The sequence below is a fragment of the Mus pahari genome, chromosome 3, assembly GCF_900095145.1.
Source record: "Mus pahari chromosome 3, PAHARI_EIJ_v1.1, whole genome shotgun sequence".
NCBI lineage: Eukaryota > Metazoa > Chordata > Mammalia > Rodentia > Muridae > Mus > Mus pahari.
The window spans coordinates 114,386,387-114,405,493 of record NC_034592.1 but is presented as its reverse complement, the minus strand read 5'-3'; the positions used below and the strand labels follow the sequence as shown (position 1 = coordinate 114,405,493).

General features: G+C 41.2%; 1 protein-coding gene across 4 annotated transcripts in view; it reads right to left on the bottom strand.

Moving 5' to 3' along the window:
* The window catches only part of Pank2 (pantothenate kinase 2), a 33,325-nt gene that overhangs the window by 3,237 nt on the left and 10,981 nt on the right, over positions 1-19,107 (bottom strand). The window contains exons 2-5 of one of the 4 annotated variants that reach the window (XM_021193673.2): positions 16,062-16,414; positions 11,754-12,007; positions 7,949-8,125; positions 3,917-4,040 (exon numbers count right to left, since the gene is read on the bottom strand). In XM_021193673.2, coding sequence (XP_021049332.1) covers positions 3,917-4,040; positions 7,949-8,125; positions 11,754-12,007; positions 16,062-16,414 — 908 coding nt within the window. Of the gene's footprint in view, positions 1-3,916; positions 4,041-7,169; positions 7,486-7,948; positions 8,126-11,753; positions 12,008-14,944; positions 14,968-16,061; positions 16,415-19,107 lie in introns of those variants that run through there. The other 3 variants (XM_029536782.1, XM_029536783.1, XM_029536781.1) reach the window with 3 other exon arrangements.

Below are 19,107 nucleotides of genomic sequence, written 5' to 3'. Positions count from 1 at the left end.
GGCAGATCCTGAGAGCCTAGAGTCTCAAGACAGTAAGATGCAGAAAGATAAAGACATGCAGTTTCCAGCATAAGCGTGGGTATGCACAGTTAGTTGCACATTCACATGTATAAAAGAGAAACAGAGGTACTGAGAAAAGAGACGAGAAAGGAATGAGGGAGTGAGAAAAGGAGGGATATCTCTTTCTAGAGAAAAGAAAATAGAAAAGCAGCACAGAAAATTGGTACCAGTGGGCCAGTGAAATGGAGAATCAGGTAAAAAATGCTTACCTCAAACCCTAAAGGCCCAGAACCCACATAAAGGTAGGCCAGAACCAACTCCACACGTTGCCCTCGGACATCTGAAAGCAGGATGTGACACATGTATATTCCCACCTCCATAATGATAATAATTACACTTTAAAAGAAACTGGCTCCAAGAAGTAAGGCCATCGTGGGGATAACACTGACTGGTCTGCAGGCATTCTGGACTGCTAGAAGCATACAGGGAGGTCTGGAACATGAAGCACTATCCAAGAAACATGAAAAATGGGCAATGTAAAAGAAAGGAGCATGAACCCTGTAAAGTGACTAACTGTTACTACAGAGAGTCCAGGGATGGTATATCAAGACAACAGAAAGAAAGACGCTGAAGCTAAGAGCATACCATCAGAGCTCCAGGGCCTAACAATGGAGTCTCATTGGAGAAACTCTCATCTTAACAAACAAACAAACAAACTACCCAAACAAATTAGTGACACCTTGCTCCAAAAGTGTTGGCAGTGTTTCTCTAGGTTCAGACTCCCAGAGGCCTGGCCTGTCACTGTTATAAACGAAGCACAGTTACATCTGGAGCTGAGGCAGCATGGCACAGTTTTGCAGGCATCACAATCTCAGAGTTAGGTTGGTAAGATAGCTCAGTAGTAAAGCTTTTGTCATCAGGCCTAATAAGCCAAATTTGATTCCACATGGTAAGAGGATGGAACAAATTCCCAAAAGCTGTCCTGACTTAACACAACCTCTGGCATACAAACACAAACACACACTGTTGGCATTTCATCTAGGCTCCGCCCAACAGTTACCTGGCAATAGCTAAGTATGCCTGACTCACTATAAAAGGTGCTGCTTGCCCCCTCCTCACTCACTTGCTCTTGCTCTCTCTTCTCTTGCTCCCTTACCCTCTTCCCTGTCTCTCTCCATCCCCCTCCACCCTCTCTCCAAGTGTTCATGGCCGGCCTCTCCTCCTCTACACTCTCCACCCCCCTCTGCCTTTCTCTGTCTCTACGACTCCCTCAACTCCCCTCCCCATGTCCTAAATAACCTCTATTCTATACTACACCATCTGAGGCTGGTACCTCAGAGGGAAAGGATGCCTCGGCATGGGCCCACAGAGGTACCCCCTTCCCCACACCATACCATGCCTCCACCAAACATACCCCTTCTTTTCTTCTTATAAAGCACAACACAACACACCCACTAAATCAGTATGTAATGTTTTAAAAGGATACAAGAGTGATGGAGTCACTAAGGCTCTAGACAGCTAATGGGGCCAAACAATATGGGACAGGGTTGAATGTAAAGTCTAAAAGGCAATGTAGAATTGAAAAGACTGGAGATGCCAGGAACATGGGTTATTTGCCAAGGAAAACTATAGACTCCATGTGAAGTCAGCTCAAGAGAGAAACTACACCTGCCACCAACAACAGCTGAAAGAGAACTAGGAAAGCCTGCTGGAGCCTAAATGGCATCATCATGAGCCGACAGTCTGTCATCTCCTTGCTATGCTCCTGTTTCTCCATATGGACTAGAAATGTTTACTCTGCCTCACTGTACTGGAAGTTGTACTTTGGGTTTTGATTTTTATAGAACCTCACCATTATTCAATTATGGAAGTCTCATAACAAACTTTGTTTTGCTTTGTTTTCTTAAGACACATTCTTACTATGTACTCCCAGCTAGCCTAGAACTTGCACTGTAGACCAGGCTAACCTGGAATTCAGCGATCTGCCTATCTCTGCTACCTGAGTGCTAGGATTAAAGGCATGGTTCTCTTCAGAACCAAGTTGCATTACTCAAATAAATAATGTCCTACCTATGCAAGCAACTCCAATTAAATGCAGTGGTCCACAAAACAACACAATGACGACAAAAACCAAAAACATCAAAGTAGGTGGAAGATCTGGAGTAGAAGAAGATTCAGTGAAAGACAAAACTAGTTGCAGAGGAGCACATGTAATGTGGCAGACAGACTGTGGTCACTCAGACAACATGTATTCAGATGATGACAAAATGAGACACTAGCAGTAAGAAGTGGATGGTATTAAAGTGAGGTATTTGGGTGCCAAGTTAACAAGGGATAAGTTTGAGAGGGGCAATACTGATTGTCAGCATAAGTGGAGTAGGAAGCACCCAGAGCATTAGTGTGGTAGACCTTTGGCTGTGTTTTGTGTATAAGGGCATTCCTAGAGGAGTAATTAAGAAGACTTGCCTTGAATGTGGTAATACCATCCTACACTGAAAAAAAGGAAAACAGAGACATGCCAGCTGAGAGCCAGCATTCATCTGTTCCCTAGCATATTCAGATATAAATAAACAGTGTCACACTTTGCCCCAAGTGCCTATACCACCATGCCTTCCCTACCATGACAGTCTATACTCTCACCTGTCAGCCAAAGTAAATGCTGCTCCTAAGAGACTTTTGTCAGGGATTTGGTCACAGCAAGGAGAAAAATTACCCAAACAGGACATGACACAAAGAAACAAATTATGCAAGGTATGTGACAGTTAAAAACAATTCACCTTCATCTGTGATCCAAGAAAGCAAAATTTAGCCGGGCGTGGTGGTGCACGCCTTTAATCCCAGAACTTGGGAGGCAGAGGCAGGCGGATTTCTGAGTTCGAGGCCAGCCTGGTCTACAAAGTGAGTTCCAAGACAGCCAGGGCTACACAGAGAAACTCTGCCTCGAAAAACCAAGGGAAAAAAAAATAAAATAAAACAAGGTAGACAGAACCTGAGGAACACCCTAGGTTGACCTCTAACAACCTCCACACCTACACATGTATACACATGCATTCACATACACAAAACATAGCCACAAACCATGTATTTCAGTTAAAAGCATAAAATGTAGGCACAACAACTAAAAATTTTTGATATTTAAGCCAGGAAAGCAAACACATAATAAGAGTGATGTTGTTCAAACGAAGATGGAATTTTTAAAATCTGGTGTTTAGTAACTTCTAAGTTAAAATTTAGACAAATCCTTTTAGGTCTTAAGGTCTCTTTTTAAGGCACATGCCTATATTATTAAAAGAATAATTGTAAACCAAAGTGTATAAATAGGAACAAGTCATAAAGCTGCACCAACTGGATCCTAGATCCTCTTTCCCTAAGGGCAGCCCATTCTTGGTTCTTTCATAGCCCTGTACAATGCTGCTTGACCTGAATGCTACAAGGCAGCACTGTAAAGAAGCTGAAAGCACGAAGACAGCTCTGCTGAGGTGGAGAAGAACCAAGGTGGGCCTTCCTCTGCCCGCTCAGTCTTCTCCCAGCTCCAGTGGCTTCCTGTAGCTTCCTGTCCACACCTCAACAGTACCCAGCAAACACAGCATCTAGTCACCATTGTGACCCATCATTCAGCCCATCCGTAGCTCAAAACTGGCCTTCTTCCTGGCCCTTTAGATTCTCCTCAAAGAAACCGTTCCCCTCTTGCAGCAGTGCTTATCTTCAGGAAGAGACAAGGAGTGTGGTGAGGATGGGAGGACAATCAATGAAGAAGAGGAATCTGAAGAGTGTAAAGTTCACATTTAAAGTCTACCCCATATAACTACATTTGGGCACACTTTAAGAAGAGAAGATACTGTAAGGTTGGGGTAGGACCCATTTAGGAAGGTCAGCATTTCCCTAGAATGAACAGAACAATCTCATGTGCCCTTACTTCATTAAGGGCACACATTCTTGCTATGGAGCCAATGTTGTTGGTGATGGTGATCAAAGTTGCTCTGGCAAGGTCCTCCTTACTAGCCGCCTCTCTCTTCTCCTTGCTCATCATGTTTCCAAAACTGTGGTGGAGGAAAAACATTTCACTGCTGAAACAAAGGCAACACAGTCCAGGAGAACTTCAATGTTACTTTACTATGATAAAATGACTTTACATCAAGTCTTTCATTGTTTTATTACAGAATGATGGAGCATCCACTGAAAGGAACTCAGTTTAAAAAAAAAAAAAAAAAAAAAAAAAAGCCCACAAATTACTCTAAATGAGCAGGTAGCATTCCCTGTCATGTACTAAAATTCAACTCTGGTACCAGATAGTCCACTATCCAGGCAGCATTCAGTACATCTCCTGAACGGCAGCACGGCCTGGCCTGCCAGCAGAATGTTCCAGGAAGACATATCTTACTGGCAGGTCATCCCTACTGTGCAACTGTTCTGCTCAGACAGTCACAGTTCCATCTATTATACAAACTCATTTGATCAGCACACAAAGTACAAAACAGCTGAGCCCACAGTGGCTACTAAAGCCCCAGGTTACCCTAGAAAATAAACCAAAGACTTCAAATTTCTTGACCAGCAGAAGGGCTACAATAGTAACTGTGACCCAAACCCAAGAACAAGGAAAAGGTGACCCCAGTGATCAAATGCTGCCAATAAAACATAATCTACTGTATTTATCCAGTGCCTATTTCCCAGCAAGTAAGTACTTGCACATGAATGCCTTTTCTATTATTAAAAACCAAGTACTCAGCTGTGCACGGTGCACATACCTTTCATTGGCACTTAAGAGACAGAGGCAGATAGATTTCTGAGTCCAAGGAGAGGCTGGTCTACATAGCAAGTTACAGGCCAGACAGGGCTTACACAGTGAGACTTGGACCCAAAAACAAACAAAACAGAAAACACATGTGCTCTAACACAAAAACACAAAAGCTGCATACACATGGGAGCTGGGAGCTGGCTCAGTGTAAGAGCACTCTGACTGATCTTCCAGAGGACCCTTTCAATTCCCAGAACCCACATGTCAGCTCCTAAGTGTCTGTAAGTATTTAATTTCAGTCCTAGGAAATCTGATGCCCTCTTCTGGTCTCCATGGGTACCTGGCACACACATGTTGCACAGATATAAATTCAGGTAAAACACTCATACACATAAAAGTATTTTTAAAATAGAAAGTCCCCAGGGCTGGTGAAATGGCTCAGAGGGTAAGAGCACAACTGCTCTTCCAAAGGTGCAGAGTTCAAATTCCAGCAACCACATGGTGGCTCACAACCATCCTTAACGAGATTTGACTCCCTCTTCTGGAGTGTCTGAAGGCAGCTACAGTGTACTTACATATAATAAATAAAAATAAATCTTTAAAAAAAAATAAAAAATAGGAAGTCCCAAGCTAAGCGTGGTGGCGCAGGCCAGCGTCTCAGCATCTGAGAGACCAAGACAGACTTGGGCTTCACAGTGAAATACTGACTCAAAACAGCATGAGGAAAACAGAGAAAAAGACTTCCATTTTTTATAGAATTAAAGAGAACTAAATAGGTGTGCACTTAACAAAAGAAATATAATGCTTGTGTACTAAAATCTTCTGCAGTTTAAAGACAACCACCACCTAAAGAAATGGAAATTAGTCCATCTTCCTGAACCAAAGACTTGACAGTGTTAAGTGGGTAATACTCAGGTCTATAGAGATGGCTCAGCAGTTAAGAGCACTTGCTCTTATAAAGGACCCAGGTTCTATTCCCAACACCCAAACGAAGGCTCATAACTGTGTTTCCAGATCGATATCCTCTTCTGACCTCACGGCCACCAGGCACACAGTGGGTATTCATACAAACATCCAAAAACCCCACAAAATTTTAAAATAATTAAAAAGAAAATTAAAAGATTAAAAGAAATTAAAAGAAAAAAAATAAAAAGAAAATTTACTCCTCAAACTAGTCAACAGATTCAACACAATCCCTATTAAAATTCTAGCTATCTTCTTTACAGACATTACCAAGTTGATACTACAATTCATATAGAAAGTCAAAGAATTCAAAGCAGCCAGGATAATTGTGGAAAGGAAGAACAAGTTAGAGAAGTTGTGTCCTGTATGTCTGCCACTTTCCCCTTAAAAAACTTAGTGCAAGGCTGCAGTAAACAAGGGGACGTGGTACTGAGAATCAAGAATTCAACTGAGGGCTAGAGAGATGGCTCAGTGGTTAAGAGCACTGACTGCTCTTCCAAAAGTTACGAGTTCAAATCCCAGCAATTACATGGTGGGTCACAATCATCTGTAATGAGATCTGATGGGCGTATTTTGGTGTATCTGAAGACAGCTACAGTGTACTTACATATAACAATAAATATATCTTAAAAAAAAAAAAAAAAAAAGAATTCAACTGAAACATCTACAGTCAACTGATTGCTGACAAAGGGCTCAAACGACTAGGGAAAGAACAGTCTTAGCAGACGGGTCAGCTGGACCAAGTGAGAAACACCATGTAAAAGAGAATATCAAACTCTATCACACATTATACAGAAAGCTAACCCAGAATGAGTCAGACATAAATGGCATTATAAACTCTTAGAAGTGAATCCTCACAATCTTAGATGGGACAGATGACACTAAAAGCACAAGAGATAGACACATAAAGACAGGTTTCACCAGCACTTCCTGATGGCTTTGATAGCACTTGCCTCACTCAGGAGGCAGAGGCAGAAAGAGACTCAAGTCTAAGGCTAGCCAGGCCCACACATTGAAACCCAATCTCAAAACCCAAATGAGACGGGATGTGGTGGCACACGCCTTTAATCCCAGCACTCGGGAGGCAGAGGCAGGTGGATTTCCGAATTTTAGGTCAGCCTGGTCTACAGAGTGAGTTCCAGGACAGCCAGGGCCACATAGAGAAACCCTATCTTGAAAAACCAAAAAAAAAAAAAAAAAAAAAGAATGTCTTAAGTTGCTGGGGCTGTAAAATGGTGTGGTCACACTGGAAAGTAGTCTATTAGTTCTTCAAAAGATTAAACCAAGTCACTATGCAGCACAGCAATCTCACTCCTAGATAGAGACCAAGAAAATTAAAGCAGGGCACACACATCTTTAATTACATGACTCTGGAGGTAGAGGCACACAGATCTTGAGTTCGAGGTCAGCCTGGTCTAGAGTGAGTTCCAGGTTAGTTAAGACTTAAAAAAAAAAAAAAAAATCCCTGAATCAAAAAACAAAACAAAAACAAACAACAATAAATGAATAAAATTAAAAACATGTCCAAACAAACAAACACGAGCACACAGGTCTTCAGCACTATTCACAACAGCCAGAAAATATGGAAATACCCGGTGTTTACTAACTAATACATACATAAAATATGGTATATCAACAATACTCAACAACAAAAAGAAATAATTCTGCAAATATTACACTAAGAGAGATGAAGCTGGTCATGACAGATCATACTATGATACCACACATACGAGAAATGGTCAGAGTAAGCAAATCCATAGAAACAGAAGCTCTGGGAAGGATGAGGACTGAAATGGAAGAGTGATAGCTAAGGGCTGTAGAGTTTCTTTCTAAAATGATAAAAATGTTCTGACATTGAATTACAGTAGTTGCAAAATTCTGCAAATATACAAATCACTCAATTATACATTTTAAAAAAGATAAGTGCTTATGTATACCAGACTTGCCTCTAATTAACTATGAAGCAGAGAATGATCTGAAACTCCTAATCCTCCTGCCTCCACGGCACAACTGGGACTCTAGGCATTATTGGCATGTACCAGTTTATGCACTGCGGGGACCGTGTACACTAGTACAGGCTTCGAACGCACTAACATATATTCTACTAACTCAACTACATCTTCAGCTACAAATTAAATGCTCTAAACAAATAACTTTATAAATTACATTTCAATGAAACTGTTTAAAATAAAACATATATGAAATAGAATTTTAGTTCTGTATTTCTTACTACGTTACATATTCCCTTACCTTGAAGCCACAGCCCAGCCCGGCAAGCCAAACCTCTCATAGTCTCCTCCATAAATGTCTCGAACTAATTTGTCCACTTTGGTGCTATCTCCACGAGACGCCATCTCAAGAGCTTCTTCAAAAGTACTACAGCCAGTAAGAAGACAGCAGAGACCAAAGAAAGTTCCTCCTCCAAGACTATGATTAAAAGCAAACAATGTAGTATTTTTAAAACACAGGAATGGAAATGTTGGACTTATGAACCCCCAAACAATATTTATATATCAGTCTACTCTTGCCTCAATTAAATGATGAGTGATACCAATAAGTTAAGTTTGCAAGAAGATAAATACAAGTGCCTTATAAACACAAAATGCACGTATTCATGTGAGCCAACAAAGTAGAAAAATATATGTAGCCCACCTCCCTGTATGTGTCCTCAATGTGGTCTATCCCTGGTTAGTATGGAAGCTCAGGTACACATAAGGCCAACATACCCAGTGTCATGCTGGCATTTTTCTGTATTCAAGTACAAAATGACCTCTGAAGTCATTCAAGCACCTGTCATTCTAACCTACCAGATTCCACTACTGACATCTGTTGCTTTCCCAAACTACTCTCATTTGTTGGCTTATACTCATTAGGTAAATTCAGGTTATTCAAATCCTTAGTTCCTTTGTTTACCTGAAGTAACCTCTGAACCTTAACCAAAACATCCATTCTTGTTCACCTACTTCTCTCTTTTAAAATGTTTCTAGTTAACAGTACCTCAACTTTTAGATCCAAACTGTCTAAGTTACTTTTCTATTGCTGTGATAAGACATCATGAACAAGACAACCTATTTGGGGGCATTACAGTTTCAGTGTTAAGAGTCCCTGACCATCGTGGCACAGAACATGGCAGCAGGCAGCCATGGCACTGGAGCAGTAGCTGAGATCTCTTATCTGAGACACATGAGGCAGAGAACGCTAACTGGGAATTGCATGAGCTCTTGAAACCTCAAAGTCCATCCCCAGTGATATACCTCCTCCAACAAGGCCACCCTTCTTAATCGTTCCCAAACATTTCAACCACCTGGGGACCAAGCATTCAAATATATAAGCTTATGGGAAGACATTTCCACTCCCTGACCCCACAGGCTTGTAGCCATCTCATAATCAAAATGTATTTTGTCCACCTTCAAAATTTCCCATAGGATCACGCCTTTAATCCCAGTACTTGGGAGGCAGAGGCAGGGGGATTTCTGAGTTCGAGGTCAGCCTGGTCTACAAAGTGAGTTCCAGGACAGCCAGGGCTATACAGAGAAACCCTGTCTTGAAGAAGAAGAAAAAAATTCCCATAGTATTTCAATCTCAACACTGTTTCAAAATCTATCCATGTCTCTTCTGAGACTCAAGGCAATCTTGTTACTGCAACTCCATGTAAAAGCAAAAAGCAAATCATGTATTCCCAACATATATTAGCACAGAATATACACATTAGCTTTCCAAATGGAAACAAGGCAGAGTGAGAAAATACTGAGTCAAATCAAGACTGAAAACCAGCAGGACAAACTCCAAATCCTGTCTGATGGCACACTTCTCTTCTCTCTCTAGAGCTAGTTCCAAACTGTCTGCAGTTCTCTTTGGCAGGGAATCCATGCCTTTGGCATCTCTACCATCTTGGGGTTTCCTAGGCAATCCAGGCTTCACCTTCACAGCTTCACATAACAGTCACCTCAGGGACAGGCAGGGACTCCCTGCCACATGCGGGGCCTTGGTGGTTTTCCTTAGCCATGGAGGGAAAGTTCACAACCCTTTTACTCATATCTCCATCTTGCCTCTAAAGCCAGAACCATATGGATAACTCTGCCAAGCTAGGTTGCCTGCGTAGGAAGAGGCCCAGACCCCTTCTTGAATCACATCTGCAGCAGCTTTCCTTATTTTTTAAGAGCAGAACATTTCTGAAGCATTTCCTTCTTACCAGCTGAAAGCTTAGCTGGGCAGTGTCACCTTATCTTTCAATACAAGCTTTGGTTCCAACATTAAATCTGATACTATTTTTTGTTTGTTTGTTTGTTTTTCGAGACAGGGTTTCTCTGTATAGCCCTGGCTGTCCTGGAACTCACTTTGTAGACCAGGCTGGCCTCGAACTCAGAAGTCTCACAAATCTGCCTGCCTCTGCCCACCCCCATCCTGATACTATTTTTCCATTTCAAACTATACATTTTGTATTTCTTTTTGTCCCAATTGTTGTTTTACACTGTAGATCTGTGTAACAGTTACCACTAATGACCACATGACACAGTCAGTATTAGGCTGTCTTGAAATCTTCTTAGCCAAAAAAAAAAAAAAAAAGAAAAAGAAAAAAATTCCATTACTTTTCAATTTTGCCTCAGGCAACTTTTTAGGACAAGAGTAAAAAGCAGCCATGTTTTTGCCAAAATATCATAAGAATAATCTCTACCCAGTTGCTTATTTGTTTTGTTTTGTTTGTTGTTATTTGTTTGAGACAGGGTCTCTCTATATCAGCAATTCTCAATCTAAAGGTTGTGACCCTCTAGAGGGGGTCAAATGACACTTTCACCGGAGGTGTGGAGGTGTGTAAGACCAGGGAAAACATAGATGTACTGTAACATTATGATTTACAACAGTAGCAAAATTAGTTAAGAAGTAGCTTTATGGTATGTGTGTGTGTGGGGGGGATCCCCACAACCTCAGGAATTGTATTAGAGTCCCAGCATTAGGAAGGTTGAAAACTACTGCTCTATACAGTCCTGGTTGCCTGGACTCATTTTGTAGTCCATGCTGACCTTGAATTCAGAGCTCCTCCTGAATGCTGGGATCAAAGTTAAAGGCATGTGCCACACCACACTTGACCCCCCTCCTCTAAAACCGCTTGAGCTGGGCATCCATAGTCAACATTGCTCTCAGCACTGCTGTCTTCCTATTCAGCCCTGCTTACAGCATTTAACCACTTTCCTAATCCAAAATCCACATACTGAGCCAAACAATAGCACAGTGAAGCCTGTCATAGCAATCGCCAACTCCCCGGTACCAACTTCTGTCTATTGCTGTGGTAAGACACCATAACCAAGACAACTTATAGTAGAGCTTATTGGAGGCTTAAGATTCCATGGCCATCATGGTGGGACCATGACATTAGCACAATAGTAGTACTTGACAGGTCTGGCACTTGAGCAGTAGCTGAGAACTCACATCTTGGACACAACCATGAGGACAGAAAACTAACTGGGAATGGCTTGGGTTTTTGAAACCTCAAAACCTACCCCAGTAACATATCTCCTCCAATAAGGCCACATTTCCTAATCTTTCCCAAACATTTCTACCTGGGGACCAAGTATTAAAATATGTGAGTCTATGAGGGCCATTCTCATTCAAACTACCACACACCATCCCAGGACCATCCCTTGACATATGACCATCCCCTGGACACCTTATACCATCCTGTTATGAATGCATGCATGCACACACTAAAGCATATATGCATGTATGTCACAAAGTCTACAGGTTTCAAAGAAAGAACTGTCTTTGCTTTCTCTTCCAAAGGGCTATTTGGTTAACAGCTACTTTATATATGCACACCATAAACTATGGATGGAATGAGTATGTTAAGGCAACACTTAATGAAGTAATAATAAAAGCCCTAAGCAAAAGAGATTAAGAGAGGTCAATGATATCAGAATATTTAAAGAGAAGCAATATGTGCTTGAGTAGTTTCAAAACTTTTAATCTTTCATATAATTTTAATGAGTGTTATTGTGATACCTGATAACTCAGTAACCTATTATATCAAGTATAGACAATAACTATATGAAGGATTTACCTGGTGCCTGTGACCCTCTTATAATTATCTTTGGAATACACTGCTAAGATGCTAACCCCTGAGCCGATGTTCACCAGAAGCAGAGGATATGGATTTTTCAAATCAAATGGTAACTTCTGACATTTTTCAGAATCAGCAGGGTTTTCAAAATAATAGCACTGTGACCGTCCATTGAATCCAACTGAGTCAATGTATAAAATTCCTTTTATTAAGCAATCTAGTTCATCCAGTTTTCGAAGCTGAAGGTCACCTATCTGTAATAAAATAAAAATGTAATCAGACTTTCTAATAAACCAACATTTTTCTCTGAAACAAAGTATTACTGTAGCCTAAGCCTCAAATTCTTTGGCCCCCTCTTACTAAGTGGTAGGACTACAGGTGTGAGCCACTACATCTGGCAACCAACAGAAAAAAAAATGTAATTCCATTTTAAAAGACATCGTTAAACTGAAGAACCATAAAAGTGCACCCACAGATGTGTGACATTTGTATACACTTTGTAGAGCAGATCTGGGGACAGGGAAAAGGAGGATGGACCACCAAGACAAACTCTGGTTCCTACAGACACAAATAGTCTACATACAAACCACTGTAACTGTGAGATGAGCAAAGTCCTAAGTGAGCAACAGAAAGCAGGACCTCTGCTGACGGGAACAGTAGAGCGGGATGCAGCAGAAGCCATGGCTTATCAGAGTACCTAGCAACAAAGGCAGAATTCATAAAGACTGGCATGCTGGGTGGAAAGATAGCTCAGTTGGTAAGGTTTCTGCCACCCAGGCAAGAGGAAGTGAATTCCATTTCTACACTCATAAAAAGCTGGGTGTGGCAGGTGGTGGTAGCATAAGCCTTTAATCACAGTGCTTGGGAGACAGAGGCAGGCAGATCTCTGAGTTTGAGGCCAGCCTGATCTACATAGTAAGTTCTAGGACAGCCAGGGCTACACAGAGAAACACCCTGTCTTGAAAAAAACCAAGCAAGCAAGCAAACAAACAAAAAACTAGGTGTGGTGGCACATAAGTGTAATCCTCTAGAGCAGGGGAAAATCCCTGGGGCTCCCTGGCTAGATGGCCTAATCTAATCAAGGAGCCCATTCGGACAGCTCTGTAAGATCAATACCAAGGTTGACCTCTGGACTCCATGTAAATGAGCACATACTAAGGGCATATGCACATTCTCCTCTCTCTCTCTCTCTCTCTCTCTCTCTCTCTCTCTCTCTCTCTCTCTCTCACACACACACACACACACACACACACACAAATACCTACCTTCAAAAAGACCATCTAAAAGCTATCAAGCAGTATCAAAGAAACCACATTGTATTACTTAAGAACCTGAAACTGAGGCTAATTCAAAGGTAGAGTTCACCTATAAAGCATGACACCCTGGGTTCAGTTAAAAAGCAAAAACAAAAAAACAAAAACCTACCTTTTGTTAAAGACCTACAAAGTGTCCAAGAAAAGTAGGACTTAAAGTCAAGTCCTGAGGCACATACCTGTAATCCCTATACTCAGGAGGGAGGAAGCTTGGGAGTTCAAGGCCAGCTCAAAAGAAAAGGCAAGATTTCTTACTATCTAACTGGTTATGGTTACAGCTTTTTGGAAGAGCAGAGCTTAATACGATCAAGTTTAAATCCTTTCATCAACTTAATTCCTTTCTAACAATAGGGAAATGTTAACTATTCATATAATGTGGGAAATACAGCAATCCTGCCTAAGCAGGGAAAATGTCAAGACACAGTCAGATCAGAGACTATAAACTACAACTGCATTTATCTGCTTTGCAATCATGTTTATATGTACATGTATATGTATATGTATATGTATATGCATAGCTACTTAAGATACAGGATGTTCTCATAGTAACTCTGAGGAATGGCTGATTGGTTTGAAGGTTGACCAGAATATGCTAACACATTACAAAAGTGGTAATACCTCACAGCCATTGAAGAACCCAATTCTGTTACAAACTTCACTCCTCTTTATGCAACACCATTTAATTATATATTTTTTTAAAGATTTATTTATTTATTATATGTAAGTACACTGTAGCTGTCTTCAGACACTCCAGAAGAGGGAGTCAGATCTTGTCACAGATGGTTATGAGCCACCATGTGGTTGCTGGGATTTGAACTCTGGACCTTCGGAAGAGCAGTCAGGTGCTCTTAGCCACTGAGCCATCTCACCAGCCCCCATTTAATTATATTTATACTCAATTAATTCCAGTCTATTGTGAGCAACAAAAGTTAGTAACTTCAGATGAATTCTTAATTTCCAATTAGAAATATTAAGCTCTCTTCCAACCGAACCCACTCTTTTTTGTTTGTTTTTTGGTTTTTTTGGTTTTTTTCGAGACAGGGTTTCCTCTGTGTAGTCCTGGCTGTCCTGGAACTCACTCTGTAGACCAGGCTGGCCTCGAACTCAGAAATCCGCCTGCCTCTGCCTCCCGAGTACTGGGATTAAAGGCGTGCGCCACCATGCCCGGCGCCATTGCTAACTTTTATGTGTGACTGTCAGCTAAAACCTTTGGAATGTGTTAACAGACCACTAACTTAAACTTAAGAATGTCATTAGACAAAATCTGAAACTTATAGCACCTGCTGACCTAATATCCCCACCAATGCATTTGCAAAGGCTCTGCCTTACGGTTTCCTTTTGTTCTTTAACCTCTTCCACAAAAAGATGTCATTGATGTCATTCAAAGCAGCCCAAATTTGTTGCCAAGCCTGGCTGTTCATATTTGGTTAGAATAAATTTAATTCCGGAGAAGTAAAAGCTATGCTTTGTGTTGAGAGTCAAAGGGAGAACCTCCTTCAGTCAAATCTTCCTGTGAGAAGCAGTCACTGAGGACACTGTTCCACATGCACCACAACCTGAAAGCTAGGCTAGGAGCCTGGCCAGCTCACTTGTTAGTTCTTGCACCTTTGTCACATCAATCCTCAAAAGACCTAGTCTCAAGACTTTGTAGGTCACAGGAGAAAAGCAAAACCTAATGCCCAGTATTATACTGGCCTTAGGAGCTTAGCCATGGTTGAGAAATTTGGTTGGCAAGCATAGAACAAGCTGGAACTGTTTTTGCCTAGTCTGAGTAAAACAGATCGGCTATCAGCTTTAATGCCTGAAAAGAACCACTTTAAAATTTTTATTCTATTTTTAAACATGTGTATGGGGTTTTGCCTGCATGTATGCACTTACCACATGTATTTGCCTGGATCCCCTGGAACTGTAGTTACACATGGTTGTGAGTCACCATGTGGGTTCTAGGAATCAAAGCTGGGTACCCTAGAGGAGAAGCCAGAGCTCTTAACCACTTAGCCATCACTCCTACCTCACTACTCCTCAAAAACACAAACTTTTAACCAGACATGCTGGAAAATAACTGAGGTAACAGAAGAAACACTATGAGGTACACATGATTGGAAAGTTTTGTGCCCAGAGAGTGTGTGCACATTTGGAAATCAGAGGACAACCTGAGATGTTACTTCTCGGGTGTCAGCTACTTTCTCTCGATTCTTCACTAGCCTGGAATTCCTCATGTAAGATGAAGAAACTACCCACTGAGCCCCAGGGATCCACCTGTCTCTGTCTCTCTAGTGCTGAGACTCTACCACCCAGCTGTTTGTATCCCTGATCTGCAGATCTGCAACTGCTATGCAGACCAGGCTAGCCCCAAACTCAATGAGATCTGCCAGCCTCTAACTCCTGAGTCCTGCTGAGATGAACAAAATTAAGCCAACTTAATTTTTTATTTGTCTCTATGTGTGTGTGCACTGCCCAAGACAACCACAAATAGGCATCACATATCGTAGCACTGAAGCACAGGCAGTTTATGAGCTGCTCTGATGTAAGTACTGGGAACTGAACTCAGGTCCTTACTGAGCTACTTCTCTGGCCCATACCCAGTCATTTTATGTAGGTTCTAAGGAATGAACTCAGGTCCTCCAAACACTTTACCAACTGAACCATCTCCCTATGCCAGGACTAAATTTTAAAATTTTGTTTTTAACTCCTTAATGAGATAGGCTCTTATCCCCTACTCTTATCCCACCTTTATACTTATCCCATATTCAAAAGTTTTCATACTAAAGAAATGGTAAAATGCTATGTTGATATATACCAATATACCAGATAAGTACACTACCTAACAATCACTACACAATCAACTCCTGACTGCCACTAATTTAAATATATGTTCATTTCCCTAAGAATATTCAAGCTCCATTAGAAATGGAAATGATTCTACCACTTGTAATCAGCATCATTTTAAACAATCAAATTTCCATAAATTGTATATAAGCTAAAAAATGCATACTGTGAGAAAATCCTGCTCAAATTTGTATGATCCACCTCCAGTGGCACAAAAGACAGTGTGGAGACTTGAGAAGTTTTTATCTCTGCCCATCTGAATAAAAGCAGGCATGTCATGGGTGGGAAAGCGTATAAAGTGCAGATTGCCTTTGCGTCCACACAGAGTCAGGTCCTTCAGCTCAAGGTGCACGTCCCGAATTCCTGTGGATCCGTAAGCCACATTGGAGGTCAGGTACTTCCGAATGCTTTTCAGACTCTCCACTTCCTCCTTTTCTTCTTCAGCAGTGATGTCTTTAGGTTCAAAATAAACCAGCTTGACCAAGGTTCCTCCAATATCCAAGCCAAACCATGGAAAAACTAAATGGGAAAGAAAAAAATATATCAAAATACCTTTTTCTAAAAATAAAGCTTATATTTACTTGACTGGCAACTTATTCCATATGCTGTGGTTTGGTTTCTAAGGGATAAAATTTTAAACTAAAATGTTTTGAGGAAAAAATGTAAATCAAAAATACCAAAGTATTTTGAAATGTAAATGAAGAAAATACCTAATAAAAAAAAAAAAAAAAAAACCAAAGTATTAGCCAAACTAACTCTTCTGTATAGACATGCCCAAACTATACTATGAATACTTAAAAGCTAACAAATTAAGTTTCAACTCTGAAAACCAAAAACTGTAAATGAAAACCTTCACCTCACCTCCAGCTCAGAGGAAGGAATGTAGGCATCCTAGGACTCACCCTAACGAGCTAGGAAAGCCTTAACCCTACCTATCTCCAGGGCCAAGTCCTCCAAGAACCTACTCTGGGCTTTGTGTACAGCTTAGTGGTAGAGTACTTGTCACTATACATCAGGCCCTAGGTTCTGGGAAGAACAAGGAAAACACTGGCAGCTTACCATCCAAGCAACTTGCTACTCAAAAAGAATTTCAAAATTAAACAAATAGGGGCTAGAGAGAGCACCTACTTGGCAGATCACAACCACGTTTAACTACAGTTCCAGGGGATCTGATACCCTCGCCCTCTTCTGGCCTCCATGATACCCTCTTCTGGGCACGCACTTGGTGCAGACATACACACCATATACATAAAATTAAATTAAAAAATAATAGCTTCAGAAACATAAATAAATATGGACATATATGTGCCTTCCCAACCCTAAATCAAGAAATGACTAATAAAAGCTTAAGTTTACTGATATTCTTTCCTAAAAAAAATTCTGGAAAACACACACACACAAAACCATCTAGTCAGTGGCTGTCCAAAACCATCAAAAGGAATGCTAATAAAACAGAAAGCAGCTGTGAAGGTGGGAAAGCACACAGGGATGCTCTACCCAACAATAGATGGAGTGGCTGCCCAGAGCAAGCAGCCACAAGGATATGGTCAGGAAATACATTTGGAGGAACTCAACAGGCCACCAATTTCTCTCTATCAAGAGGACTTCTCTGACAGAGGCAAAGACTCTCTTCCCTGAATACATAGATCAGAGTCAAGGTGGCAAGCACTTGGCTGCTGCCATCCAAAGGAAAGACAGCCTCCAAACCTGGTCACATACGCCCCATCTCCCCACCACTCCATCCCATGGCCTAGAACAGAATCTACACCCACTGACAGATAAACAGCAATTCTCACCCAAAGATGAATCACAACAAAGAACACAAGTGCCACAAAAAATAAAGTGTCTGAAGAAAGGTTTCCAAGAATAATGAATTGGAAACATCTTCAGACACATGATCTCATCCATGAAAAATCAAACACTAAAAACTATAAGAATTAATGTACAATAAAAAAAAAGTATACAGAACCAGAGACATAAGTTTGTGTAAAAGTGATGAACAGGGACTGGAGAGATGGTTCAGTAGAAAATAGATACTGCTCTTGTAAAGGACCAGAGTTGAGTTCTCACAACTGAAGTTGTGGCTCACAACTGCCTGTAACTACAACAGCTCCAGGTAATCCAACAATCTTCTGGTCTCCCCTGGCATCTACACTCACAATGTACATACTGACACAATAAACATACACATAATTTTAAAAGAAAATAAATTTAAAACAAAACCAAAACTGACCCATCAATGGCAGCCCATGCCTTCTTTAATCCTACCACACAGGAGGCAGAGGCAGGTGGGTCTCTGAATTTGAGGCCAGTCTAGTCTGATCTACAGATTGAGTTGTAGGACAGCCAGGGCTACACAGAGAAACCCTGTCTTGAGGGAAAACAAAACAAAACTGATAAATAAGTCTGTTCCTATTTATGGGGGAAGTGGAGGAATGAATGCTTTCAACACTTGCCCTCACCCACCCCCCAAAAAGCACAAAATTATCTATGAACCGAAAAAACAAGCTGAGTCAAAGAAGCCTTGCAGAAAGGGTACATGCTCTAGGAAACACAAACTAATCATGTCTGCAACTAAGAGAGAAAGATCACACTGACAGAGGAAGGACTTCACAAGGACAGGTCAGTGTGATCCAAATCTAAACTTTAAGGGCTGGGGAGCGGGGGTCTTAGAGCTACATACTCTAAGTCCAACATACATTTAACTGTAAAGTGGGAGTGCAGACACAAAATAGAAATCAAAACTGGCCAGGCAGTGGTGGTGCACACCTTTAATACCAGCACTTGGGAGGCAGAGGCAGGTGGATTGATTTCTGAGTTCGAGGCCAGCCTGGTCTACAGAGTGAGTTCCAGGACGGCCAGGGCTACACAGAGAAACCCTGTCTGAAGAAAACCTGTCTCGAAAAACCGAAAAAAAAAAAAAAAAAAAAGCTTAAGAAGCCAGGTACAGTGTGATGCACATTTAGTTCCAGCACAGACAGATCTGAGTTCCAAGCCATCCAGTGCTCCACAGTAAGACCTTGTCTCAAACAAAGAACAGAAAAGAAACCATACTAAAATTTCAGAAAACCCTATGAAGAACCTAGTTCTTAAGAACAGACATAAACGGCTGGGCACACCTTTAATCCCAGCACTTGGGAGGCAGAGGCAGGCAGATTTCTGAGTTCAAGGCCAGCCTGGTCTACAGAGTGAGTTCCAGGACAGCCAGGGCT